A 26,124-nucleotide genomic window follows, 5' to 3' on the forward strand; every position below is an offset into this window, starting at 1 on the left:
TCAAGGTCAAGACAGGAATACAAAATTGCCCCTATAAATCACTATTTTTAAAAATGTTCATTATTCTGGATGATAAGAGAAATGAATATTTTCTTTAAATTATTCATCACTTTCTTAATGTTCTAAATAATGGACTTATGGCATACAATTTCTTGGAAAGTATCTAGTCCACAGTCTTAATGGCAACACAAATAACTTCATTCTGAAAAATGATACTGTGCTTCTCATTTGTTTTAGCAGTGTTGCTGCTGATGGCTTTTGGAGACTGTTTAGTTCCTTCCCAGTTTTTTGTTTTGTTTTGTTTTTTGTTTGGTTTTCTTTTTTAACTGAGAATTTCACACAGGCATATAAGTGTTTTGATCAAATCCATGCCCACTCCCTCCCCTCCAACTCCTCCCATATCTCCCCATCACTTTTTTCTGATAACTTCATGTACTCTTTCTTAAAATATTTTATTATTTTTATTTTATTTTATGTGTATGAGTGTGTTGCCTGTATGTCTGTGAGTACACCCGTGTCACAATGCCACTGAGGTCAGAAAAGGGCTTCGGATTTCCCTGGAACTGGAGTTAAGGATGGTTTATAGCCGCCATGTGGGTGCTGGGAATCAAACCTGGGTCCTCTGCAAGAGCAGTCAGTGCTCTTAACCACTGAACCATCTCTCCAGCCCCCAACTTCATGAACTCTTTCTTCTGCTTTGATTTATTTTTATGGGGCTTTTTGCTACTCTAACATTCCCCCCCGCCAAAGAGGTAACCCTAAAATCTTTTTAAGGATTAGACAAGATATACCCAAAGGACTCATCCTATTACAGCGACACTTGTACAACCATGTTTGTTGCTGCTCTTTTCACAATAGCTAAGAGATGGAAGCAACCTAAGTGCCCCTCAACTGACGAGTGGTTAACAAAAATGTGGTATATTTACACAATGGAGTTCTATTCAGCAGTAAAGAAAGATGAAATAATCAAATGTGCAGATAAATGGGGTCTGGAACTACAGGGAGACCCTGTCTCAAAAAGACAAAAAAATTTAAATTTGTTATTGGTATGTGTATGTTATTGGTACTGTGGCATATATAGAGAGGTCAGAGGACATCCCTGTGGAGTTGGTCTCTCCTTCTCCTTTGATCTGGACTCCAGGAATGGATCTCAGATTGCCACGCCTGTGTGGCAAGCACTTTAACCACTGAGCCATCTCATTGGCCCTAGATTGTCTTTTTATCTGTTATAAGGTGGTTGAGGATAGGCAGGTACCAAGATTAGAAGTGTCACTGCCTTTAGCTTCTTATTCATTTCATCTGTGTCAGTGTGCAGTGTGAAATGTGACTCTACACATGGCCAAGATCTATCTAGAAGCTATAAACTTTCTCCCCATCCTCCAAAGTGACATATGTATATTATATTAAATGTATATTATAATATTGCTTTGGAGACCATTGGTCTTGTAACTGCTCAGAGAAAATTAGAAAAACAATTCAATCAGTTTAATGCCAAAATGTCAAAGATGGGGGTGTCCAGGATTTTTGAATCCAGAAAGCCTTTGTTGGTACAGGAAGGCCTGAGGCCGAACCAGGATGTCTGGAATCACTGTGACTAGCTCTCAGGGAAACAGTAGTTCAGGCAAAAAACTATCAGAGAACCAGGTATGGATACCATGTCTTCACAGCCTCCCTGATAAACAGGAGACCATGGATAAGAAGATTAAGCTCCAAAGAAACAGTGAAGAAAGAGGAAAGAGGGAGAGGAGAAAAGTATTCCAGAGCTCCCTTGTGTGTTTGTAGGTGTGCATGTGGGTGCATGTGCACATGTGTGTGGCTGCCAGAGGCTGCCATTGGATGTCTTACTCAGTCATTCTCCACCTTCTTCATGACAGGGTCTCTTATTGAACCTGGATCTCACCAATTTGGCTAGGCTGCCTGGACAGTGAGTTCCAGAGATCCCCCTGTAGCCACCTCCCCAGTGCTGGGATTACTGCCATGCCTGGCTTTTTACATGGGTGCTAGGGGTCCAAACTTAAGTCCTCATGCTCACATGGTAAGCACTTTACTGATTAGCCATCTCCCTAGTCCAGGGTTCCCCTACTGGCAGGCACAAAGGTAGAGTCCAGTGTGACCAACAGGGAAAGCAAAGACTCTGAAGGAAAGGTCTGAAGCCTCTGCTATGCCCCCATGCCCCCTATACTCACCAATCCTTACTCCTTCTGAGATGCTACCAGGCCTAGGCTAACCTTGGCCTCAAAGGCTGATCTCTGCAGAAGAACCCACCTTGGCTTGGAAGCTTTGCCCACTACCTTCTTCCTGCTGCTGCAATGAATAAGTGGGTGGAGATGCCAAGGTTCTAATGCCTTCTTCAGTGGTATCTGTCCCACTAACTAAATTGAAGAAACACACCCAATGCACCCTTAGTACATAATGGGGACCTACTTGCTTGCATGAAAGAACTCAGCCGACCCAGACCTCTACATGATTCAGGCCCTACATGTAGACCAAAGGCCCAAACCAAAATAAAACCAAAGTCATAACAACAGTCCCACCCCCTCAACATTGGCATTTATTTTATTTTATTCTTGTGTGGTGCTGAGGAAGGGATTCAGGGTATTGCACATGCTAAGCAAGTACTGTGTGTTATAGTCCCAGCAGCACTTCTTTCAAAAGTTTTGCAAGGATAGAATCCAAACAAGGATCTAGCTAGAACAGGTCAGCACACTGTAGCCAAGGTGAGGTTTACCTATGTTAACTTGACCACTTCAAAATAACTTCACTCCTCCCGGTTTCCTGACTCCAACTGGCCCCTTACCCAAGGCTTTCTGGAAGCAAAGCTGATGCATGCCCACCTCCCTGCCTAGGGCTGCGCTGTCACAAAGCAAACATGCTCTCCCCACCCTTAGGGCATCGGAAAAACCACAGTCCAAACCCTTGCAGGTGGTTGCACCTGCCCGGGGTTTGTGGATTTTCTGCTAAAATTCAGAAGGGAGCCACCTGGATGCAGCCCACAGTGCAAACAACGGGAGCTTTGTGTCTTGCGATGTGTTCCGTAACAGGAGCTCAGTCACGCTCTAGTCTCTGGTGACATTTGGAGACGCCCAGCAGGGGAGTGGTCAGCTCTCTCATTGCACAGTCTTTTCCCAAAGCCCTGTTTATAGAACACAGTGACTGGAAACCCTGATAAAATAACACTAGTAGTGAGAAAAAGAAGGCGGTATCTTAGGTGCGAATGGCGGTTATAATTATCACTCCGGGTGCATGGACTTTGTCTCAGAGGAAAACCTAATTTGTTTTGTGAGTCAGACAGCCCCTCCCTAGCTCAAAGATTCTGGATTTTCCTGTAGGATTATTATAGGCGTGCATATTTGATGCTCTCCATGATTCACAAAGCTGGTGCAATAAAAATGCAGGGCCTCTTGCTCAAAAAAGAGAAAAATGTATCTTTGTGAGTTCCAAAATATAAAGCTTTTTTCTCTTTGCCACAGTCTCTCTCTCTTACCCTGCCATGAGTTTTCTTGCTGTAATCTTATATTCTCTTGGGTATGGGAGCACTATAAGGCAGGAGAGACCCTCATCTGCATGGATGGTGTCATCCATGAGTCAATGCATGACAGCATGGGTCCCAGCTACTACCTGAGCCAGGCACCATGTCCTGGGCAGGAGGCAGAAGTTGAGCCACTATCTCCCAGCACTCAGGAGAGACTGGTGAGCTTGAGACCAGCCTAGCCTCAGAGTAAGACTTTGCCTCAAAACAAAACCACAAACAAAGCTTTTTAAGTGGAAAGAAACAGATCAGGTGTTAGTAATAATTCTCTCTAGGTCTTAACCAAGGTGTAAAAAGGAACTTTTCTATTTGCTTTTGTAGTTCTGGGGATTGAACCCAGGGCCCTGTGCATACTAAGCATGTACTCTACCACTGAATTATATCCCATAGAGATCCTGCCTGCCTCTGCTTCCCAAGTGCCTTGATTAAAGGCATGCTCCATCATACCCAGTTTGAAGATATATGTTGGTCTTTTTGAGACAGGGTCTCCCTGTAGCTCCAGCTGACCTGGAACTCACTATGTAGACTAGGCTGGCCTTAAACTCATAGAGAGCCACCTGCCTCTGCCTCCTGAATGCCTTGATTAAAAGCATGTGCCACCACACCTGGCTCGAAGATTTTTTGTTTTGTTTTTGGTTTGGTTTTTTGTTTGTTTTGGTCTTTTGAGTCAGGGCCTCCCTGTAGCCCCAGCTGGCCTGGGAGACCCTGTCAAAAAAATAAAAGAATTTCAGAAGCCATCACAAACAGTATATATATGAGGCAACTGTAAAGACACTTAACTGTGGCTTTCTCTTTGAAGTGTACGCCCACGCTTGCTCTCAGGTGTGCCTTCCTCTCTTCCCAGGTGCCTCTGTTTCTATTAAGCCTGGTTTTAAATTTGTTAAAAATGTTGTTTGATAAACTCAACTCAGCTGCATACTGGCTCATCTCGAAATTCTTTTCTGCAGTGAAGCCAAGAATCTGGCTTACTCTGACTAGAGGTCCCTAATAGATAAGGGAATTCCTGAGGCTTCAGGTGGTAGCATTGGGCAGTGTCTGACCCACCACCACTGATACTTTGTAATTAGAAAAAAGCCAGTAACCCTTTTTTGAAGTAGTAAAACCAACATGCTTTACCTGTTGGGAGGGTACACTCCTTCTTGGCTTTCTCTGACAAAATCAGTGTCATCTCGCTGTTAACTGTTCTTAATACCTCTTGGAGCATATGAATTTCTAAACTTTCCAGAAGTTTCTGAAGCTGGAATAAGCATAAGTTGAGAGTCAGTCTTAGTTTAGCTGTATACTGGACTGCCAAATCCAATTCCTACAGAAGGGCTTTGGGCTCAGGTTCAGCTACTTTCTTTGGAAGATAAAGAGTGCTTTTTCCTGGGACGTCAGGGTCTTCCCACAGCAGATAAGCTTTTTGAGATCAACATCTTTTCTTCATGGTCCACATCCTGATTGGTAAACTATAATCCTTCTTACCATGTTTGATAAATTGCAATGTGCTCCATGTCTGAGGTGACTATATGTTTGGGGGTCTCTAAATGAAGTCAAGTATTTCAAAAGCTATTTCTTTAATATGAGACTGAAACTCAATTTAGATACCAAGGAAGATTTCATGATAAAATTAATTTTTTAAAAAATACTTTATTATTTTTATTTTATGTGTATGAGTGTTATGCCTGCATGTAAGTAAGTGCACCCGTGTCATGCCGTGCGATGCCCGCAGAGGACAGAAGAGGCTGTCGGATCCCCTGGAACTGGAGTTACAGACAGTTGTTAGATGCCATGTGGGTGCTGGGATGTGAACCCGGGTCTTCTGCCAAGAACAGTCAGTGTTCTTAACCGCTGAGCCATCTCTCCAGCCCCTCATGATAAGATTTAAAGCTCAATACACAATAAGAGAAAACTGTACTCCATAGCCACAAGTCTCACTCTACCCATGATGCTTGCAGAGCCTACACTTGTTGGAGGAACATAGGTGCTGGAGAAGAACCAGGATTCATAACAGCAAGGAATGTGCTTGGCCCTGGGGCATGAATGAGGCTGACGCTGGTGTTCCTTATTGCTCAGTGTCCTGCCTGCATGGACAGCCAGAGGATTTGTTTGTTCATCTGGGGGACCTCAAATCCCTGGACCTGGGAGGGACAGCTTCTCCACATAGGTCATCTAACACACCAAGTGAACTAGTGCAAAAATTGTACTTTCTTAGACTGAGAAAAACAATTAGAAGAAGCTATCATCAACATTTCTTCTCCCATCTCTGCTGGGTTTTATATTTAAGGTAGTGTTAGTTGTGTGACTTGCATGTTTCTTGTGATAGAACAAATCAAACCTTTAAAGTTTCCCTTCTCCCATCCACTGTAGCCTGTTCAATGATTTAGGACCCTTCGATTTCTACTGAATTGAGAGAAAGCACCATTTGTACTTATCTGTAGTTTTCCATGCTGATGCCACAAAGTGAATTTTCCAAGGAAACTGAAGAGAGCTCTTGCATACCTGTTGAGTTTTTATTTCAATTTCTGAAGCTCCTTTTGGGGGAAGAATAGACTGACTACTTAAAATAAGTCCTTCAAACTCATCTTCTTTGCCTATTTGCCTGGCTAAAGCTTTCATGCTGGGGTAGAAAATGTCAACTCTGTCAAAGAAAAGACACAGAAATTAGCATATAAACATATTTTCTTCTCATTCTGATTCTCTGACAATTTTTTCATTCATTTTCTGTTTCCTGTCACCCAACCCATTTACACACACATCAACATCTAAATTCACCACTCCCTTGGTCAATATTAAATCCTGAGGCCTTCTTCTATTGGGTACTTATAATTTCAGTCTTCATTCTTCAAAATATGGACAAGTCTTAGTCCCTAGTTATCAGGGTACCTGACCACAGAAGCTGCAATAGACAATTCTGACAGCACCAACGTGAACCTTCTGAAGGTCGTGGTGAGGTCCAAGGTGGGTGGGTGGGGGGAGCTGGGGGGTGAAGTAAGTGCTTACTTGATAACAGAGAGCGGCAGAAGCAGCATGCCTTTTCTGCCAGTTAAGTCATCCCAGCCAAGGTCTATAGCCAAGGTCTGCACCTCTTTGTGGCCCTAAAACCTTAGGCCACATGTGCCATGTTATCCTCTAGCTGTAGTACCTCAGGCATTCGACTCAGCACTGGAGTAATGCCATCCCTCAGGTGTCTCTATCAGTAACTGTGTACCCAAGGCTGGGATCCTATGAGCTACAAAGTTCAGCACTGTGGGGTCACCTGATAAGCACAAGTTCTGAGGGACAGCCTCTACAGACAGTAATATACAGAGCAACTCAGTGGAGTCAGTAAATACAGCTCAGCTTTCCCTTAGAGCACTGTTGTAGAGAGTGTTTCTAGTTGCTATCTGACTCAGTGAAGCTGGGGATCCCTAGATTCATGGACTAAATCTCACTCTCGATGAAGGGGGCAGAATGTGTGAACCCCCAGACCTGCCCACTGACATGAATTTCCTGCAACACTCACTTATAGAGCTCTGAGAACTGTTTGTAGAGGGGGCCAGAATTGACATCCTGGCCTTGAAGCTTGAGTCGGCCCCAGTGCTCCTTCAGCACTTCCAGCTGTTTCCACAGGATGAGGAAGGATCTCAGCAAAGCAAGAGACATCACTGCATCACTAGGCCCCTCCAGCACTGCAGCAGTTTTTGGGTGGCCTTCCAGCTGACTTCTGAGTGCTGTTAGTTTGGACCAATCTAGCTGAAACACATGACAGAAATCCTTTATCAATAGTGGACCAAGGTGGATTATGCTTTTGCATGTATCCCATGCAAAACAAAGTCCTTGGAGAATACAGTTTCTCCTCAGGGTCAATGGTTTACAGGCCTACTGTAGCATATGTAGAAAAAAACAGAGATGTCGAGCCACCTTGCTGAACAGACAGTAGTCAGAAAGGCTAGAAGGGTCTGAGCCTCAGCTTTCTGATTGCATCTTGAACTAGTCATTTTTATATTTTATAGCTTTTGGAGACAGGTCTTATACAGCTGGCTTCAAATTTATTAAGTAGCTGAGGATGACCTTGAGCTCCTGATCTTCCTGCCTCCATCTCTGAGGTGCTGGGATTACAGGTACGTGATAGTGGACCTGGCTTTGAACCACTCATTTTTACAACTACCTTTTTTTGCATATTAACATTTTATCTACCTTTAAAAACTAGAGTCTTTTTAAAAAATATTTATTTAATAACCACACAATCAGAAGAAGCTTTTCGTTACAACAGCATTGACATATTCAATAACAATTTCCAGAGCTAAGATGCATCTCCTTCAAAATTGGCTGTAAATTTTTAGGTTTACAGTTGAATTAACACAGTTATATAATATTGTACTCAGTATAAACTCTGTAAGACATAAAATTAAATGAGGTTTTAAACTTTAAAGAAGATCTCCATTTTACTATTAAAATACACAGTTTCATACAGAAAAATTTGTTTTCAATACAATTGACACTGTAAGATGCACATGCATTTCTAATCTCTATATATCTGATTATTACTAGTCACAGTCAGTTGGTTACTTTCTGAGCTCCTTGGCATCTGAGCATGGATATAAAGTCATCAGGTAGATTTCAATGGTAATGTTTTTCACATCTACCAATTATTAAGGAGCAAATTTTTATGTTTTGAAGAATTTTTAAAAATTTTTTAAATTAATTTATTTTCACACCGACTTCCCAGGTAGCACCTACCCACAGCCTCCCTCCCCCCATTAGAAACTAGAGTCTTTGGAGAGAAAAAAAGAGAAAAAGAAAGAAAAGGAAAAAAGCCAGACTCTTCCTTGTTTAGCATCTGCATTTTAGAAAAATACTTAATATATTTGAGATTGAAGTCTTCCCCATCCTCCAGACTGGGGCTGTAACAGAACTTTTCTTTGAAAGTTTTACCTATTTTATGAGCCAGGAAGCAGAGCTTAAGTTTATCTTACTTTGTGTTCCTTCCCTTGTCTTTTAAAAGTAAAACAGAACTTTCTGTTTGAATTTACTATTCAATAATCAAATTTATGTTAATTAACTAAGACAGAGTGCCAGGCCTGGCACTCATTGTGTACTCCAGACTGCCCTCCAACTCATGGCAATCCTCCTGCTTCAGCCTTCAATTTTGCTTTAAAATTATGATGCTTCTTGCAACACATATTTGTCCTGGAGGATGTGAATAGGCCTCTGCTCTCAAGCAGACAGTGATATGAGATTGAGGGATGACAGACACATTGGGGACCTCAATCCAGCCACTCCCTGGGTAGTGTCTCAGGCATAAGGAAGGAATTTTCTTTTTCAGATCAGATGACAAATCCCATGATTTGAAACTGAGAGTACTGGGATAGAAGAACCTTAGACACTCAGGTTTCCTGACTAGAAACAGGAAGAATGGCTTGGTGTAACTGGACCCCAGATCAGTATTCACACAGCTAGAGGGAGGTGTGTCAGCCAGAAAGAGGGTTGGTCAGAGCATCCAGGGAACTGGCATCCAGATCCAGGGAGAGTAAGCTTCCACAGACAGTTGGCAGCCCCTTAGCCTTGCAGCCTTGAAGCCTTCTCAGCAATCAGTCTGTGGCTTTTCAGATTTTATTTTATCTTCAGAACTCTTTCATCATATGAAATCTCACAGACAAGGCCAAGAACAGTGACAAGGAGTGGGCAGCCTATAGACCATGTAATTGGTCCCCTTTGCACAGGAAGCCCAAAAGTGTCTCAGAGAACCATAGGGTGCCTTGGACCACAATTTTAAATGCCCAGAGCGAATCTATCACCTCACTTTAAAGTTTTAGCAACTGTGACCCTGAGAAATCATAGCACATGTGGCATAGCTGGGATAGCTACTTAGGAACCTTGACTCACAGGGCAGCGCACATTTTAGTATTTCCTGTTTCCTATGAATACTTCTAAATAAAAACATATTGAAGGGTTGTAGATGTCGCTTAGTTGTAAAGTCTTGTGCAGCATGCTCAAAATCATGGGTTCGAATTCAGCATATAGACACACACACACACACCATAAAATAAAACAAAAACAAGGTAAAAATAGTGAATCAGACTTATTTATTAATATGTTCATGGTAAGAAAAGTTATCTGAGGGTTGGAGAGATAGTTCAGCAGTTAAGATCACTTGCTATTCTTTCAGAGGACCTGGGTTCGGTTCCCAGCACCCACATGGCAGCTCACAACTCTTCCATAACTCCAGTTCCAGGGGATCTGACATCTTTTCTGGCCTCCATGGGCACCAGGCATGCACATGGTGCACATTCATACATGCAGGCAAAACACTTGTGTATGATATAAAATAAATCTTTTTAAAAAAAGAAGTCCTCTCTAAATGTTTTAAAGGATGGGGGAAGGAACAGGAGGGTACAGGAAATCAAGTAAGTAGGGTAATTCATAAAATAAGACCAAAAAAGATAGTAACAGAAGGTTGGAGGGGCCCAGGATGTTTCCTGATCATGGCACCACTTGGTCTACACCTATCTTTGTAAATGATCCATCTGGGTGAAGCATGTGATTCTGTTGGGGGAATTTACATGACATGTCTAAACTCCCTCTCCATTGGCCTGAAATGGACTTGTGACTCAGTTTTAATCAAGAAGACTCAAGGGGAAATTAGGAAACTTCTAGACTTCTAGATCTTCTTTCTTCATAAAAAGATAGAGTTTCATAGAGAAATTTTTGTCGTTGTTGTTTATTCTATTTTCTTCTCTTCTTTTCAAAGGCAAGGGAGACATTTTGCTGGCATAGACAAATGGCAGAGTATGAGTCTCTGAGATACCTGTTAAGGGTCTGCACTAACTCACCTAAAGACTGACTCGAACTGACTTCTAGGCTGCCTGCTATAGAAGACCAGAGTTTTGTAATATTATTATTGTATTGCATTATTATTTATTTATTTATTTATTGTGTGTGTGTGTGTGTGTGTGTCTGTCTGTGTCTGTGTGTCTGTGTGTGTGTGTGTGTGTGTGTCTGTGATTAGTCGAGGCCAGTGGAATAACCCAGTACAGAGGCATGAGCACCCTGAAGGCACAGAGGGGTCTCAGCTTGAAGGTGAAGGATCAGAAAAAGTTTCCTAAGGAAATTAGTTTAGAAGGGGAAATCTAAAGAACAAGTAGGAGTTGATGAGGACACATTTTCTACTGGAAGGACCAGTCTTCAGGGGAGCACAGAAGAGAGCATGGAGCCAGTACCAAAAGGAGAAAAGCTGTGGCTAGAACACTGGGAGGGAGGAGCCAAAACGAGATCTAGTTAGGGCATTCAGACTCCATTCTTGGGGGTGTTTGAAGGCCATTGGGGGCTATAAGGAAGGAAGTGATACAATCCAGTTCACTTTAAAAATATTCCGGCGGGCCAGGGTGTGTGCATGCTGATGCATACCTTTAATCTTAGGACTCAGGAGGTAGATGCAGGCAGATCTCTGTGAGATTGAGGCCAGCCTGGTCTACATAGCAAACTCTACACCAGCTGGGGTTATAGGGAGACACTGTCTCAAAAAATAAATAAATAAATAAATAAATAAATAAATGGAGGGATGTCTCAGTGGAAACAAACAAACAGGGGCCAGAGGGATGGTTCAGTGGTTAAGAGCACTGGCTGTTCTTGCAGAGGACCCAGGTTCGATTCCCAGCACCCACATGGCAACTAACAACAGTCCTTAATTTCAGTTCGTGGGGGAGTGGTGGGGAGGGGGGCAGATCCAACATCCTTTTCTGGCCTCTGTGAGCACATATGGTACACATATGGTACACTTACATACATGCAGGCAAAACATTCTTACACATAAAATAAATAAATAGCCAAACCAAACAATAACAAGAAAAAAATTACCCTGGGACTGGAGAGATGGTTCAGCAGTTAAGAGTACTTGCTACTCTTGCAGAGGACCAGAGTTCAGTTCCCAGCACCCACATAGGGCAACTAGAAACTGCCTTTACATGGTTTCTGGGGATCAAACTCAGGTCATCGGGTTTTCACAGCAAGCCTTTTTAGCCACTGAGCCATCTCCCTGGCCCTCCAACTTATCTTTTAAGACAGATTTTCTCACTGAACCTGGAGCCCACTGATTTGTCTAGACTGGCTGGTCAGCAAGCCCTAGAATCCTCCTGTCTCTGCCTTTTCAGTGTTGGGATTACAGATGTATGCTGCTGTGTCCCCCTTTTTTATGTGGGTGCCAGGGATCCAAAGTCAGGTCCTCGCGCTTACATGGCTAGCACTTTACTGACTGAGCTAGCTCACTGGAACATACAAAGTAATGCTGACTGTTCTTTATGGAGAAGGGGACCCACAAAGACAAAGTGTAGAGAACATGGAACAAAATGTGGCCCCAGTAGCAGCAGTAGTGGGAGAGAATCTGAAAAACAGCATCATCTGGGGGAATGGCAGATAAAGGACTTCATTGAGAAGTCTGCAAAGGGGTTTTCAGCAGTGCTAGAGGAAGCTAGAAGAGGGGCCATGCTATGAATCCCAGGGCACAGAGGCTTCCTGAAAGACTGTTAAATGTTGCCAAGGAGGGACTAGAAAGATGGTCCAGCAAGTAAGAGCACAGCACTTCCTGCTGTGTCAGGGGGCAGAGGCAGGAGGATTAGTGGGGCTTGCTGGTCACAAGCCTACCTCCAGATTCAGTGAGAGACTGTTTCAAAGAAACAAGGCAGAGAGAGAGTGATGGAGCTATACACAGGCCTTCACAAGCCCCTGCACTCCACACATACATATAACACACACAATAAATACATAAATAAACAAATTAAGTAATTAATAATAAAGGTAAAAAATTGAATGGCAACAAAAGCTGGAGAGAGTGTGGGGAAAGAGGAACACTCACCCACCTTTGGTGGAAGTGTAAACTGGAGCAGCCACTGTGGAAATCAGTGTGGAGGTTTCTCCAAAAGTTAAAAGCTAGAACTACCATATGATCTAGCTGTAGTACCCTGGGTGTTTGCTCTTCCCTACATGCTACCATTATGCTTATTACTGCTCCATTAACAACAACAAGGAAATGGAGTCAGACTAGATGCCCATCAACTGATGAACAGAAATTGTGGTACATGCATAGAGCCAAGTTTTATTCAGCCATAAAGAAAAAATATAATTACTCAATGTGCAAGAAAATAAATGGAATTGGAAAACATTATATTGAGCAAGGTAACCCAGGCTCAAAAGACAAATACTAATAATGTTCTCTCTCAAATGTGGAGTTTAGCGTCTAGCTTTTTATATATGCATATCGACACGGGCGTGAAGGAGGACAGATGCTAGAAAATAGAAAGGGGCCCAGCAGGGGGGAAAATTGCTTTCAGCAGAAAATTGCCCTATAATTAAATCTCAGCAATTGCTATCTAAGTTTTATTTAAAACCCCCCAAAGTCATGGCTGATTGGATTAGCATCTGACCATTATGAGATATTCTAAATTATGTTCTTTCAGAATTTCTGTTTGAATTTGCTTCCAAATGAATTTCCTCTTCTGATTAGTAACACTACTGGATAAGTTATGGTATTTTGTTTTTGCACATTTCTACACATTTAACTATTTCAATTGGGTTTCATTTTTATTTTGATATCTTGATATTTTTCATCTTTTATTAGTTCTCATTATGTAAATTTAAATATTTGAATAAAATTTTTTAAAAAGAGGTCAGATGGGAGACTGTTAAGCATTTAGGGGATTTAGTGACCAAGACTTTAGTGCTCTTGATGGGAACAGTTTCTGTGGTGAGAAGGAGAAGACAGAGTACATTGTCGCAGGAGAGGTTGGGGAAGCATGGAAACAGACTGTGGGTGTAGGCCTCTCGAAAGCTGGGCTCTGATAAGAGGTTTCAGTTAGGCGCTCCGGCTAGCTTCCCTGACTCCAGCATGCCTCTGCCTGGTTCCTAGATATGTGCAGAACTGTTGAGAGTTACTTTACTAGATGGGAAGTGGCTCTTTACCTAGTGCTTCAGGAGGAAAAGCCTGGGGATGAACTGCCAGTCTAGCACCCACAGGCTAGTAGAGGCATCAGGATGCGAACTCAGGCCTAACATGCTCATCTGGGGCTTCTGGCATGCCCCTGTCTGTGTCTGTGCATGTAAGTTCAGGTGCTCATGAAAGCATATTGGATCCCCTGGAGCTGGAATTATAGGCAGTTGTGAGTCACTGGGCATGGGTACTGGGAACTGAACTCAGGTCTCTTAGAAGAACACCAAGCCTTCTTAACCACTGATCCTACATCCTCTTCTGGCCTCCACCAGCTCTGTATACATACTTAACATACATGTAGGAAAAACACTTATACACATAAAATAAAAATAAATAAAAATTTTAAAATTTAAACAAATAAAAGAAATGGAAATGTGACTAATCATGAGACTCACTGTGAAAAGAAATGCCTTAAGACAGCTTTCCCCAGTTTCACTGTCACTTCATGTGGCATTAGCAGGGTCATGGAACACAATAGGAGTGGCTATGGGAAAGATGTGGCCTAAGTCTGTCTCCCAAATAGGCACAGCACTGTAGACAGTTCACCAAGAATACCTGTGTATTTTGGTCCATCGTGGTTTGTGGCTCAGGAGAACCCTCCATGATCAGAGAATAGCTGCTCAGAAGCACATCTTCCAATAACATCTGCACACCCACCAGCTCTCCATGGGCCACCTTGCGGTCACGGTTACTCAGTCCACAGAGGCACATCTAAAAACAAACAAATACCTTCTTACTCTGAAGAGTTCTATGTATCCTTTGCATAATGGTTTGGAAGAAAAAATTTCAGAGTAACTACATTTATACCCCTCAGCCCTCTTTATTAAAACAATCCATAAAAACCAGAGTACAGTCTAGCTTAAAGTCCTTCTTGACTATTGGATTTTTGACTCTGTACAGAAGTAGCAAATTTCCTAGCCATACAGCATATGTGATGAATGAATGGTGTGATATCAATTTTCCTTTAAAGGTAATGATACAAGCATAGGCATGCCTGGGGGAAAGCTGGAGGAAAACTCAAAAGGTAAACTGTGATTGTCTCTGAGCTTTGCAACAATAATGTTTTTGTTTTAACTCTTCTTGATTTTACTGCAAAAAAAAAATCATTTTATTTAGGGATGATTTTGAACGCATACAAAAGCAAACAAAATACTTCCCATTATAATTATCAATTTATAGTCAATCCTGTGCCATCTATCAACTCCCCACTCCATGTTTTGAAGCAAAGTTGTACATGATCTTTTGTGTCATTCTATACACACACACACACACACACACACACACACACACACATTGGTTTTTTTGAGACAGGGTCCCCCTGTAGCCCCAGCTGGCCTGGAACTCACTATGTAGACAAGGCTAGCCTTGAACTCACAGATCCACCTGCTTCTGCCTCCTGAGTCCTGGAGTTAAAGGCGTGCACCACTATACCTGGCACTTTATTTTTTTTTAAATAAAAACATATAAATGTTTTCTTAATCAGAAGAAAATATATAATTAAAAATAATCTAAAAGAGGTTAATGATGATAAACAAAACAATTAAAATAAAATTTCCCCCTCAGTCCTGCTTAAACAGATTTCATCCCACCAAGTCGGAAGTCCCATACCTCCAAGTGCCAGCTGGCAGTCGGCTCTCTCTGAGGCCCAGACTCTAGGTCATTACTGCCATGGAAACTTCAGCTGAGTCTCAACCAAGGCCGACAGCTGCTGAGGGAGCATGCTTTCCTTCTACAATAAGAAAAGGTGACTCGCCTTGCAGCCTCAGGTTTGCAGCTTCATAATTAAACACCTATTTATCTTATACATTAGCACTGGCTAGAGGGGCGGCCTAGTGATAACTCTGCTTTGTAACCTGTATTAAGTTTGCTTCCCAGCAAGTGGGAAGACAAACCTACCTGCATATCATGCTCTAGGGTGTTTGGGGTGCTATTCATAAATGGAAATGGTCCACCATCTTCCAGAAATGTTCTCCAAGGGAACAGCACAAATGCCTAAAAGAAACAAATAGTAGACATGATAATGGTGTCCTCTGTCCCTCTGATGAAGCCATCTATACACAAACAGGATTGCCGCAAGCCCTCTCAGGTGATTCATTTATTATACAGAAATATTTCTCAGTGGAGCAACCCCAATGATACAGAGGAAAGAGTAGTAATAATTATTTCTTTTTCTCATTTTTGCTGAGATGATTTTAGTATAACTAGACAGTTCTAGTGTTCAAAGTTCCAGAAGCAGGAGGACTGTAAGTTTGAGGACAGCTTCAACTATATAGTAAGACTCTGTTTCAAACAAAACAAAGTTCCAGAACAGTACAATACCAAGGTGACATATTTTAATAAACAAAACTAAACTTACTTAAATGCTACCAATATTGAAATGTCCTTGCTTACCATCGTGCTCCAATTTAGATATCAACTCAAGACCCAGTACTATAACTGGTACAGGTGAGCTCTGTCTTCTCTGAACTATAGAGCAAAAGCTAAGGCATGCCTTATCTCTTATATCACCACATACAGCCCTGGACCCAGAGGCCTGCCTATCTACCCTATTCTTCTGATCTAGTTCTCAGTCACTTCTTAGAGACTGTGGTAGTTTGGGTTGCAGAGAACAGGACACCTTCGACACCCTCTTTTGACCTCTACAGGCACCAGAATGTACTTGGTACACATACATGCAGGCCAACATTCATATGCATAAAATACATAAATCTTAGAAGAATTTTTAAAAAATCCTGCACTTGCAAGGTAATTTTAAGGTCCCAAAACTTGGGAGATAGAGACAGGAGAATCTGCAGATCAAAGTCATACTTGGCTACATAATAGTTCAAGACCCCCTCTCAAAAAATGAGAGGGGTTGGGGGAGAGAGAGCTGACAAGATGGCTCAGGGGGTAAAGGAGCTTGCTGCCAAGCCTGACTACCTGAGTTTGAGTACCCCGGACTCACATGGTGCTGAGAGCTGACTCCTACAAGTTGTTCTCTGACCTTTATGTGAGCGATATGGCACATACTTGTGCACACATACACATACATACATCAAATAAATGTAACCGAAAAGCGGCCTTTTTAAAAGGAGAGAGAGAGAGAGAATGAATTTGCTCTTCCTCCCTCTGAACATGGCTGGGCTTAGTGGCCCACTGCTAGTGAATGGAATGTGGTGGAAGTGATGGACTTCGGTTCAGAAATCAGGTCATCCAGACCATGGCTTTCACCTTGGATTCTCTTGGGCTGCTTGCTCTGGAGAAAGCCATCTTCTATACAGCTTCTATAAAGCTCAATAGCAAAGACCATAGGACTTTGGGACATGGCTCTCCTGACATCTACGAACAGCTGTAGCTGGAAGAAAATTATTCTGCAGTCCCACCGTGAGATGATTTTGGCTCTGGCCAGCATCTTGTCTGCAGCCCTCCCTTGTGGGAAACCCTGAGCCAGTACTTGCCACCTACATTGCTCCCACCTTCCTCACCAACAGAAACTGGAAGTGATAATGAATGTCTATTGTTTCAACTTGTTAGCTGCTGGGGGGGGGGCATGTGTTTGTGGTAATAGACAAGCAACATAGTTCTGGGATCCAATGCTGCTCCGATTCTCAGTGTTCTGATCCCTGGCTTTCCTGAACCTTGTAGAGCTGGATAACCTTGTAGAGCTGTGCCTGCCTGGGAGCAATAGCAGTTGCCAGGGTTATATTTGATAACACATGTAACCAGGGCAATTCAAAACTCAGCAGCTGACCTAGTTTATGCATTCTAATTGCTATTATTATTTGTGAAATGGAAAAGATCAAGGCTTTGGGGTTTTGTTTTTCTCTGCCAGCTGTGAGCAGACAGGCTGCTGTGTTATCATTCTGTTGAGAACATGTGCAGAAAAAATCCTGACTGGGAACAACAGCAGGCCAGCAGGCCCAGGTGGCTCCCTGTGTGACTGAAGGAGGCCAGTGAAGACAGAAGGCCATGGAAGTTTGAAGATCCTGCAAAATGGAAAGCAAATGGAAGCAAAGTGACACCATCCCCCCTATACCCCGCACACCTTTCATAGATACAAAACACTTCTGAGACTCACCTGGAGGCTCTGTGGATCCAGCGGCGGGGGCAGGCTGAGCTGCGAAGCAAAAATGCTCTTCCTGAGAGAACTGCTCAGTGGTGGCAAACCATGGTATGCACCATCTGTGACAGACTGGTAGGCGGGAACATTTCCGGCTGCCAAAAATGTTCTGCCAAAATATGGAGTGGGTTTTTGTTTAAAATGGTTGCTTATGCTTCTAAAGTGCAAAACTTTCTTCAAAACTATTGTAGCAAGATAACATTTTGAGAGAGTAACAGATTCCTCATCCATACCACCCACACTGTCCTTCCTTCTCACAGTTCATAGCCCTCCAGGAAAAATTGATACTATTAATAGGGAAGTTGATACTATCAGTAGTGTTCTGAGAGAACTTTCTAGAATGGTGGAAAATTCTATATCTATACTGTCCATTCAGTAGGCACTGGCTGCATGTTTGTGTTGGACACTTAAAATGCAGCTACTGTGACTGAGGGATTAAATTTAAAATTTTACTTAATTTCAATTAGTACTAACTTTAATTAAAGAGCTGTGGCTACCAAATTGGGTAGTATGCTTATGGAACAAGACATCTACTGTTGAACTATTTTGTTTGTTTGTTTTGTTTTGTTTGAGATTTGTGTTTTGCCTTTTGTTTGTCTGGTTTTGTTTTATTTTTGAGACAGTGTCTCCTTGTTGCCCCAGCTGGCCTGGAACTTGCTATGTAGACCAGGCTGGCCTCCATCTCACAGAGATCCATCTGTCTCTGCCTCCTGAGTGCTGGGATTAAAGGCATGCACCACCATGCACAGTTTCTGTTGAACTATTTTAAGGTCAATAGCTGAAATAACAGTCCATGATATATAGAGCCAAATTTAAGTTATGTAAGAGCCAGGGGTTAGAAAGAAAACAGTCTTTAGTCTTGGTTTGTTTTGTTTTAAACAAACCTTGTCTTTACACACCAAGAACCATAAACCCTGAAGATGAGAGCATGACATTTATACCAAAGCAAGAGTGGAAAGGCACACAGGATAAATCAGAGTGATTTTTTTTTTTTTTTGCCCCAAGGGAAATAAGATTAACAAGGAAGAATTGTTTCTAGAACTTAGCTAGACTCCTTTAGAGCCTAAAGGATGTCTAAGAAAAGTGCAGACAACGAATAAATCAGGGGAGGGTATTCCAGAGAACAGAGCACCTGGGTCTTCTGTGAGGACCAAGTCTCACAAACCAGACACCAAACGGGAAAGGGTGAAGAACACGCCAGCTGGTGGAAGTGAGGAGGAGGCTAGCAGACCCTAGCAGGTGGGGGGAAGGCTTGGGAGTGCAGGAGCCCATAGGGGAGTGCCCGGGAGGCGTGCAGAACAGGAAGCCAACCATAAGAGGGTGGGTGGACCTGCTCACAACAGTGAAGAGTGAAGTGGCTGTTCCTCTCAACTGCCAGTTCGATTCACTTGCACCCCTTAGAACTTGGGCCATCTCTGGGAGGATCAGCAAGGAGAGGGTATACCATAGTAGGAAACCTAAAGTCAAGGTCCGATAATCTGTACTTCCTTGACAGATGGAAGAGCTTTGAATAAGCCTAACTAGAGCTTCTCCTCTCCTCCCCAGGGTAAGGTTCACCATGTTCAACAACCTTCCTTTCAAAGTGAATAGGTGCTCTTCCCATTTCCCCAGAACAGTTTCTGTTTCCTCCAGGCCCTGGAGCTACACAAACAAATCCACCTCATCCTCCTTGGCAACCAGGGAACACCACATCTCCTTCATACTGTAAAACCGGTCTCCCTCTGTCCTGTTTGTTCACTCTATTCACAAATGATCCCACATGACCTGCAGGGTGTCCTCTCAAACTGCTGCTGATTTCATCTGTCCCACTGTTCAGTGTCATTTGTTCAGCCATCACATAATCCAGAGTAGAACCCTTCCCTCACCAACAGGGTGAACAGGAAACAAAACAAAAGGCAATAACGAACAGGCTTGAAATTCCAAACAGTGATTTGAAACACAGGTGTGACTCAATGGCATGGCATTCACTGCAAAGTTTCATATTTTTGCCATCAGCAGAAGTGGGGACCTATGAATTTAAGGTCAGAGACAGATAAAGGGGGCTTTACAACTGCATATTGAACAAGTGAGCCAGTTTAAAACTCCTTTTACATTTCAATGATATTAATAAATACTGGAGCACTGAGATAGTGAACACAATGACTGGCTGATGAGACGTGTGTATGTGTGTCTGTGTGTGTCTGTGTGTGTTTATGTGGGTGCATGTGCACATGACTACAGATACTTGTGGAGGCCAGAAGAGGGCACTGTATCCTCTGGAACTGGAGTTGCAGGTGATTGTGAGCCGCCCCATGTGGATGCTGGGAACTGAGCTCTGGTCCTCTGCAAGAGCAGTATGTGCTCTTAACCACTGAGCCATCTCTCCAGCCCCTCACATGTTCTCTTATCTTAGTAAGTTTGTAAAGAACTTCAGAACAATTACCAAAGTGACTTCTATTCTTGGCAAAATTTTAGAGCCTTGCCAAGGATCCAAGGTGTTATGGAGCACTGTCCTCTGGGTATGACTTGACCATTGACTTCTTGAAGTCTCATCAGCTGTGATTATGAGCAGAAGACCAACATAAGTTTGGCCCCATTGTCTTTTGGTCATGAAGAGGGCAGAGGGTCTCACAGGGCAATATCCCTCCCTGATTTTGCATAAGTATTAAATGGTTGTTTGGAGATGACACTGGGGGTGAAGGTAAGATAGGATAACTTTTCTTTGATAGTGTGGCTATAGTTAAGTAACCCATGCTCTTGTAAGTATCCCTTAACCCACGCTTTTATAAATAACCCAAATTAAGTTCATTACCTCACCAAGCTAGACTTGGTAGAACTGTTTCTTAAGTCTTTGAGCTTGTGTCCTATCTGGGATGGGTAAGCGTTTGTTAGTCTCCCTAGGAAAAATCAACACAGCACAAGGTCCCTCCTTGCTTTCTCAGTTCCCCTGTGCACGCATTAGGTGCTGTGATTGGAAACGGTCTAAGGGTGTCTTCCAAAGGTTTATGTGTTGGAAGTGTGGTCCCAATGTAGAGATATTATGAGGTAGTAAGGTCTTTAAGGGACAGGGCTTAGTAGGAGGTCCTTAGGTCATTGTGGGGGATACCCTTAGAGGGAATTAATGTAATCCTCCTGGGACCCCTCTCTTTCCATTCTGATACAACCTACCATTAGGACTTCACCAGAATCAAGCAGAAGCTGGAGTCACACCCTTGAGACTCCAGAACTGTGATCAAAATGGACCACACCTCGAAGGACTTCTTTCTAGACACAGAAAATGAACTAACACATTAGGGATATTTGTCTATAGATGCTTAGAGACTTCAAAGGCTATTAATACAGTTCAGAAGTAAATGAGAGCCACTGTAAGCTCAGGAATCATGGAGTGAGGTGAACTCTAGAGGAACTTGAGTCAGATTATAGGCAGCAGCATGGATCATACAGTGGGATATCCCTTTCCTTGCTTTCCCAGTTCCTCAGTCTAGACCGTGGCCCTTCCCAGGACTCACCTCTCTTCTACTAGAATTGCTTATTAGGGAACTATGCAATGTAATCACACCTAAAAGGCCTACAGGATTGTAACTGTCAGGCTAGTTTTCACTGTTGACTTGGGTTGACTTGGAATTGCCTTTGAGACACACATCTGGTGTCTATGAGGGTGTTTCCAGAGAGAGGTTAAATTGAAGAGAGGAGACCCACCCCAAATGTGGGCAGCACCATCTCATGGGCTGGGGTCCCAGGCTCAACAAAATGGGAAAAAAGAGAAAGCAAGCCAAGTACTGGCATTCACCTCTCTCTGCAATGTGAGCAGTCACCTCACACCCCTACTGCTAGGCTTTTCTCACCAAGATGGGCTGCACCCTCAAACCGTGAGCCAGAAGAAGCCTTTCCTTTGTTAAATGTTTTTGTCAGGAGTTGTGTCACAGTAATGAAAAAGTAACTAATACAGCACCTAACATTTTTAACATTAATCCTCTTTGACATCTTCCTTTCACATTGAAAGAATTTTCTACCAAACATGTATTGTTTTCATATTTTATATATTTTTGTTGGTGATTTATAATAGGATCTTATGGAGTTCAGGCTAGCTTCGAAGTCACTGTGTAGGGAGGATGACCTTGAACTCCTGGTCCTCCTACCTCTACCTCCCAAGTGCTAGGATTATAGGTGTATACTACCACACCTAACTATTTTTGGATTTCTTTTTTATCTTAGTTTTATGTGTATGAGTGTTTTCCCCGCATGTATGTGTGGTGGTTCATGGGGGCCAGAAGAGGGTGTCATATCCCCTGGAACTGGGCTTACAGATGGTTGTTAGCTGCCACGTGGGTGCTGGAAACCAAATGCAGGTCCTTTGCAAGAGCACCCAATGCTCTTAACCACTGAACCAGCTCTTCTGCCCCTGTTTTGGTTTTCTGAAAGTCTTTCTTGTAGCCTTGACTGTCCTAGTACTTAGTATGTAGTGCGAACTGACTGGCCCCAAACTCACAGCGCTTTTCCTACCTCAGTCTTTCAAGATTGCAGGCATGCACAGTCACATCCTACTAGTATTTTTCTATTTTTGTATCAAATTTCTGTCAATCTCTAACCCAAGTCCTGAGCTGCAGGAAGGGGTGAGGATTGTAGAGTCAGACAGGCAGCATGAGTACAAGTACTACCATGACAACCCGCACGACCTGGGTAACTTACAAAAGTTCTCTGACAGTCTCTTTCCTGTTGTGTAAATGCAGTGGAAATAATTCACAACCCGCAGAAATGATACGTGGTAGTAATGCAGTCAAAGTCAAGACCCCAGTCTCCTTCATCTAACCCTGTTCTTATGACTCAAGTTCAAAAAATAAAAATTAGGGGCTGAAGAGATGGCTCAGCAGTTAAGAACACTGGCTGCTCTTGTAGAGGATTCAGGATCATTCCCAGCACCCAAATGGCAGCTGACAACCACCCATAACTCCAGTTCCAGGGGAATCTGACACCCTCTTCTGACCTCCACTGGCATTGCACAACAAGGATGCACTTATATACATGCAGGCAATATACACATATACACACAAAAAATAAATAAAACATAAAAAAACAATGTGACTTTTTTTAGCTACAAAGCTAGGAAAATGTATCTTTTTCATCATGAGTTTGGAAATACTGAAATGGTTCATCATCACTGTGACTCACTCAGACCCTCATTTGGCAAGTCTTCAATCTAGAGTCTCTGTCAGTGTGGGTCTGCCCAGTGCAGCTCTCAAACAGTACCCAAGATGCCATGCAGGGGCTGGTGAGATGGCTCTGAGGGTAAAGGTAATGAATTGCTGTGCAAGCCTGATGACTTGAATTCCATCCCTGGAACCCATATAAAGGTAGAAGGAAGGAAAGGCTGGCTTGCAATTTGTGGCAACGAGTAGCTGTCACCTGCCAATAAATAATAAAGTGTCCCCACAGCTTACTACGATATCGAATTCCCCAAACATTCCTGCCACACTCCATCTGCTTTCTTATCAACACATGGCTGGGGGCTTCTAGGATCCCTGCCATGCCTCATGGGGGAGAACTGCCAACAGTCAGGTACCAGGCAAACACTTCAGACTAAGAACTCAGAGAGCGGTGAACTCGCAAGAAGTGTGCTAAAGCTTTTCCCTGGAGGCAAGAATATAACAAAACCTGCAGAGCAGTCCTGACAGGCTAGGCACAGTGTTCCTCTGCATTTCTGAAATACTAGAGTCTGAGGACACAGCCATAAGCCAAGCCCAGCTCCCATGTGTGTTTCCCAGAAACCCCCAGATGACCTTGAGCCACATGTTAACATCTAAATGTTTCGAGGCACTTAAACCTGACCAACACAAAAATAAGAATACATTTTAAAACAAAGCAAGAACAACTAAGCAAGGAACAGGAGGGCACCTCTGGCCTCTCCTGTATGCATGCCCTTGAGACCCTGAGTGAAGTCTGTGAAGCTACTTTGGGGACTTCTTCCCATTTCCCCTTCTTTTTTATTTTGGCTTTTTGAAGCAGGGTCTTCCTGTAGCCCCAGCTGTCCTGGAACTCACTACGTAGACCAGGCTGGCCTTGAACTCAAAGAGATCCGCCTGCCTCTGCCTCCCAAGTGCTGGGACTACAGACGTGCGCCACCATGCCCGGCTTTCCTTCTTATTTTAATCACCCCAAATGGGATGGCACACTTGGAGCAGAAACACTTTTTATAGTACATGTTTCATTCTCTTCTACAGGGCATCTTTGAAGGACTTCCTCTGTCCTTCTGTCCACAAATTGAAAAGAAATTCTATTATTGAACTCAGAGGATGGCAAACTTTTGCTTAAATAGCTAAATTCCATTATTTTTGGCTTTGCAGGACCCACTCCACTCTGCTTATAAAGGAAAGTGGTTGGAGACAATCCACAAATAAATGGGCATGTTGCAGGCATAGTGTCATATGCGTGGAGTCCCAGTACTTGGGAGGCAGAAGCAGGAGGATTGCCATGAGTTTGATACCAGCCTGGGTGAGACCATCTCTCAAAAAACTAAGACAAAAACAAACAAACAAGTAAGCATGACTTTGTTCAGTTAAACTTCATTTATGGACACCAAGTAAGAAATCTGTGTAATTTTCATGTACCACTAAATACTATTTTCTTAGTGATTTTTTTTCCAGCCATTTAAACATGTAAAAGCCATCCTTAGACCACAGGTCACACAAAATAAACAGAGTTTGCCAACTTTTGACCTACATGGATGAGACTGGCCCAAAGCATCATTCCACCAACCATTTACCCTCAAGAACACTTACTTCACCAAGCATCACAAATAAACCTAACCCACAGACACGTCTTAGATCATAGGATAGATAACTCTTCAGTGGGCATGCCCAGAAGGAAATGATGGGCTCAAGACAGTATGACTCTGACCTATTAGGGGACAACCACAAACTTTCATTGAGTCTTTGCCTCAGGTGCCAGAGGACAGAGCTCCATCTTTTGCCTCCTGCACTCTACTGAAACGGGCTGCTCTCATTCCAGGAAAGAGTTCTGTGCTTTCTTTTCAAACTCTGAGGGAGCCTTTGGTTTACTTAAGCAAATCTCTCTCCAGGTCAAACAGTCCTGATTGCTCAGTTTTGCTAAATTCTGAAAAGCTCTAAGAACTTTCCCAACTTCCTGTCTCTGATTACTGTCTAAAGACTTTCCTTTTTCACAGGTACATTGCTACCTAAGATGATAGAGAGGACAACATCTCCCTTTCAGCCTTTCTTTTTCTCCCACCTCCTGCCTTCTCTTCTGAGTCCCCTTCTTTGCCGTGCAGCTGCTCAGGATCTACCGTAGTTCTCAGGCTTTGGAGCTAAACACACCTAAGGTTCTAATTCTAGTCTGCAGCTTACTAGCTGTGCAATTTCACACACTCCCAACCCAAAGAGCTCAGAAGAAAAAAGGCAAGGGAAACATAACAAGTAAAGGACACAAGTCATGCCCCTGGACAGTTTCCTCTTAGAAAGCAGACATAGGGCACAGTGCCCTCCATTTCATTGCCAAAGCACGCCAGAAAAGAGAGATTGTGGGGAAGCAGGGTGATTTCTCAGGGAGAACAGTACCAGAAAGGACCCTACACAGCAGGAACCCAAACAGGCCTTCTGTGGGATGATCCTATTTCCTCATTACCTGTAAATTCATTATGATTTCTGACCTTGGGTCAGATGTAGTGGCTCATGCCTGTCATCCCAGTACTTGAGACGTTGAGGCAGAAAATTTCTAGAAGTTCCAGGCCAGCCTAGGCTAGAGTAAGACCCTAACACAACAAACAAACAAACACCTCAGGTTTCAGAACATAGAGGCTTACTCTATGACATCCTGACCGTCATAGCCTTTACAACCTCCCTGTCAGACCACAGCTCAGGAAGCTGTTTGTAAACTAAAAGTAAAAAAAAAGAAAGTAAAAAGTTCAAGGTGATTTTTTTTTGTCCTGCTGAATTTACATTCTAAATCCAAGAATTCCTGCCAGAAAAAAGAAAAAGCAAAGTAGAAAAATATGTTCATTAAATACAATCCCACATCCTCATTCTCTACAGATGTCTAATGCTAAAAGTGGGAAACACTTGTAATTCTCTGGTATAGACAAAAGAAGTTGAATATTCACACGGGAGATAAACTAGAAGAAGTTAATAAGTTTGGATAATTTAAAAGAAATTGAAGCTGGGTATGGTGGCTCATGCCTATAACTCCAGCACTCAAGACCGTTACATGTTTGAGGACAGCCTGGTCTATATTAGCAAGTTCCAGGCCAGCAAGTACTACAAAGTAAGACCTTGTTTCAAGCCAAAACAAAGTAATCAGAGTTGGGTGTGGTGCTGTATGGGTACAATCCTATCTCTCAGGAGGCTGAGACAGGAGGAATACATTTTGAGGGCCTACTTTGGCTACATAGTGAGTTTCAGGCTCCTCTGAGATACACAGCAAGATACTGTTCAAAAGAAAAAAATTTTTTTAAACAATAAAAAAAACAAACAAAAGAAAACAAACAAAGAGAAAACAAAACAAGCAGAGATGCTTAGGCGGACTCCTCTCCCCCTCATATAAAACTTTCTCTTGAAACATGAA

The 26,124-nt window shown here is 42.8% G+C and overlaps 1 protein-coding gene across 1 annotated transcript in view; it reads right to left on the reverse strand.

Annotated features, from left to right (window-relative positions):
• Positions 1–26,124, reverse strand: part of LOC103749584 — a 193,047-nt gene that overhangs the window by 51,059 nt on the left and 115,864 nt on the right. The window contains exons 31-36 of the mRNA XM_017803006.2: positions 17,530–17,680; positions 15,369–15,464; positions 14,028–14,183; positions 7,014–7,243; positions 6,011–6,149; positions 4,646–4,766 (exon numbers count right to left, since the gene is read on the reverse strand). Coding sequence (XP_017658495.2) covers positions 4,646–4,766; positions 6,011–6,149; positions 7,014–7,243; positions 14,028–14,183; positions 15,369–15,464; positions 17,530–17,680 — 893 coding nt within the window. The remainder of the gene's footprint in view (positions 1–4,645; positions 4,767–6,010; positions 6,150–7,013; positions 7,244–14,027; positions 14,184–15,368; positions 15,465–17,529; positions 17,681–26,124) is intronic.

Source organism: Nannospalax galili, unplaced genomic scaffold (assembly GCF_000622305.1).
Source record: "Nannospalax galili isolate Female #2095 unplaced genomic scaffold, S.galili_v1.0 scaffold646, whole genome shotgun sequence".
NCBI lineage: Eukaryota > Metazoa > Chordata > Mammalia > Rodentia > Spalacidae > Nannospalax > Nannospalax galili.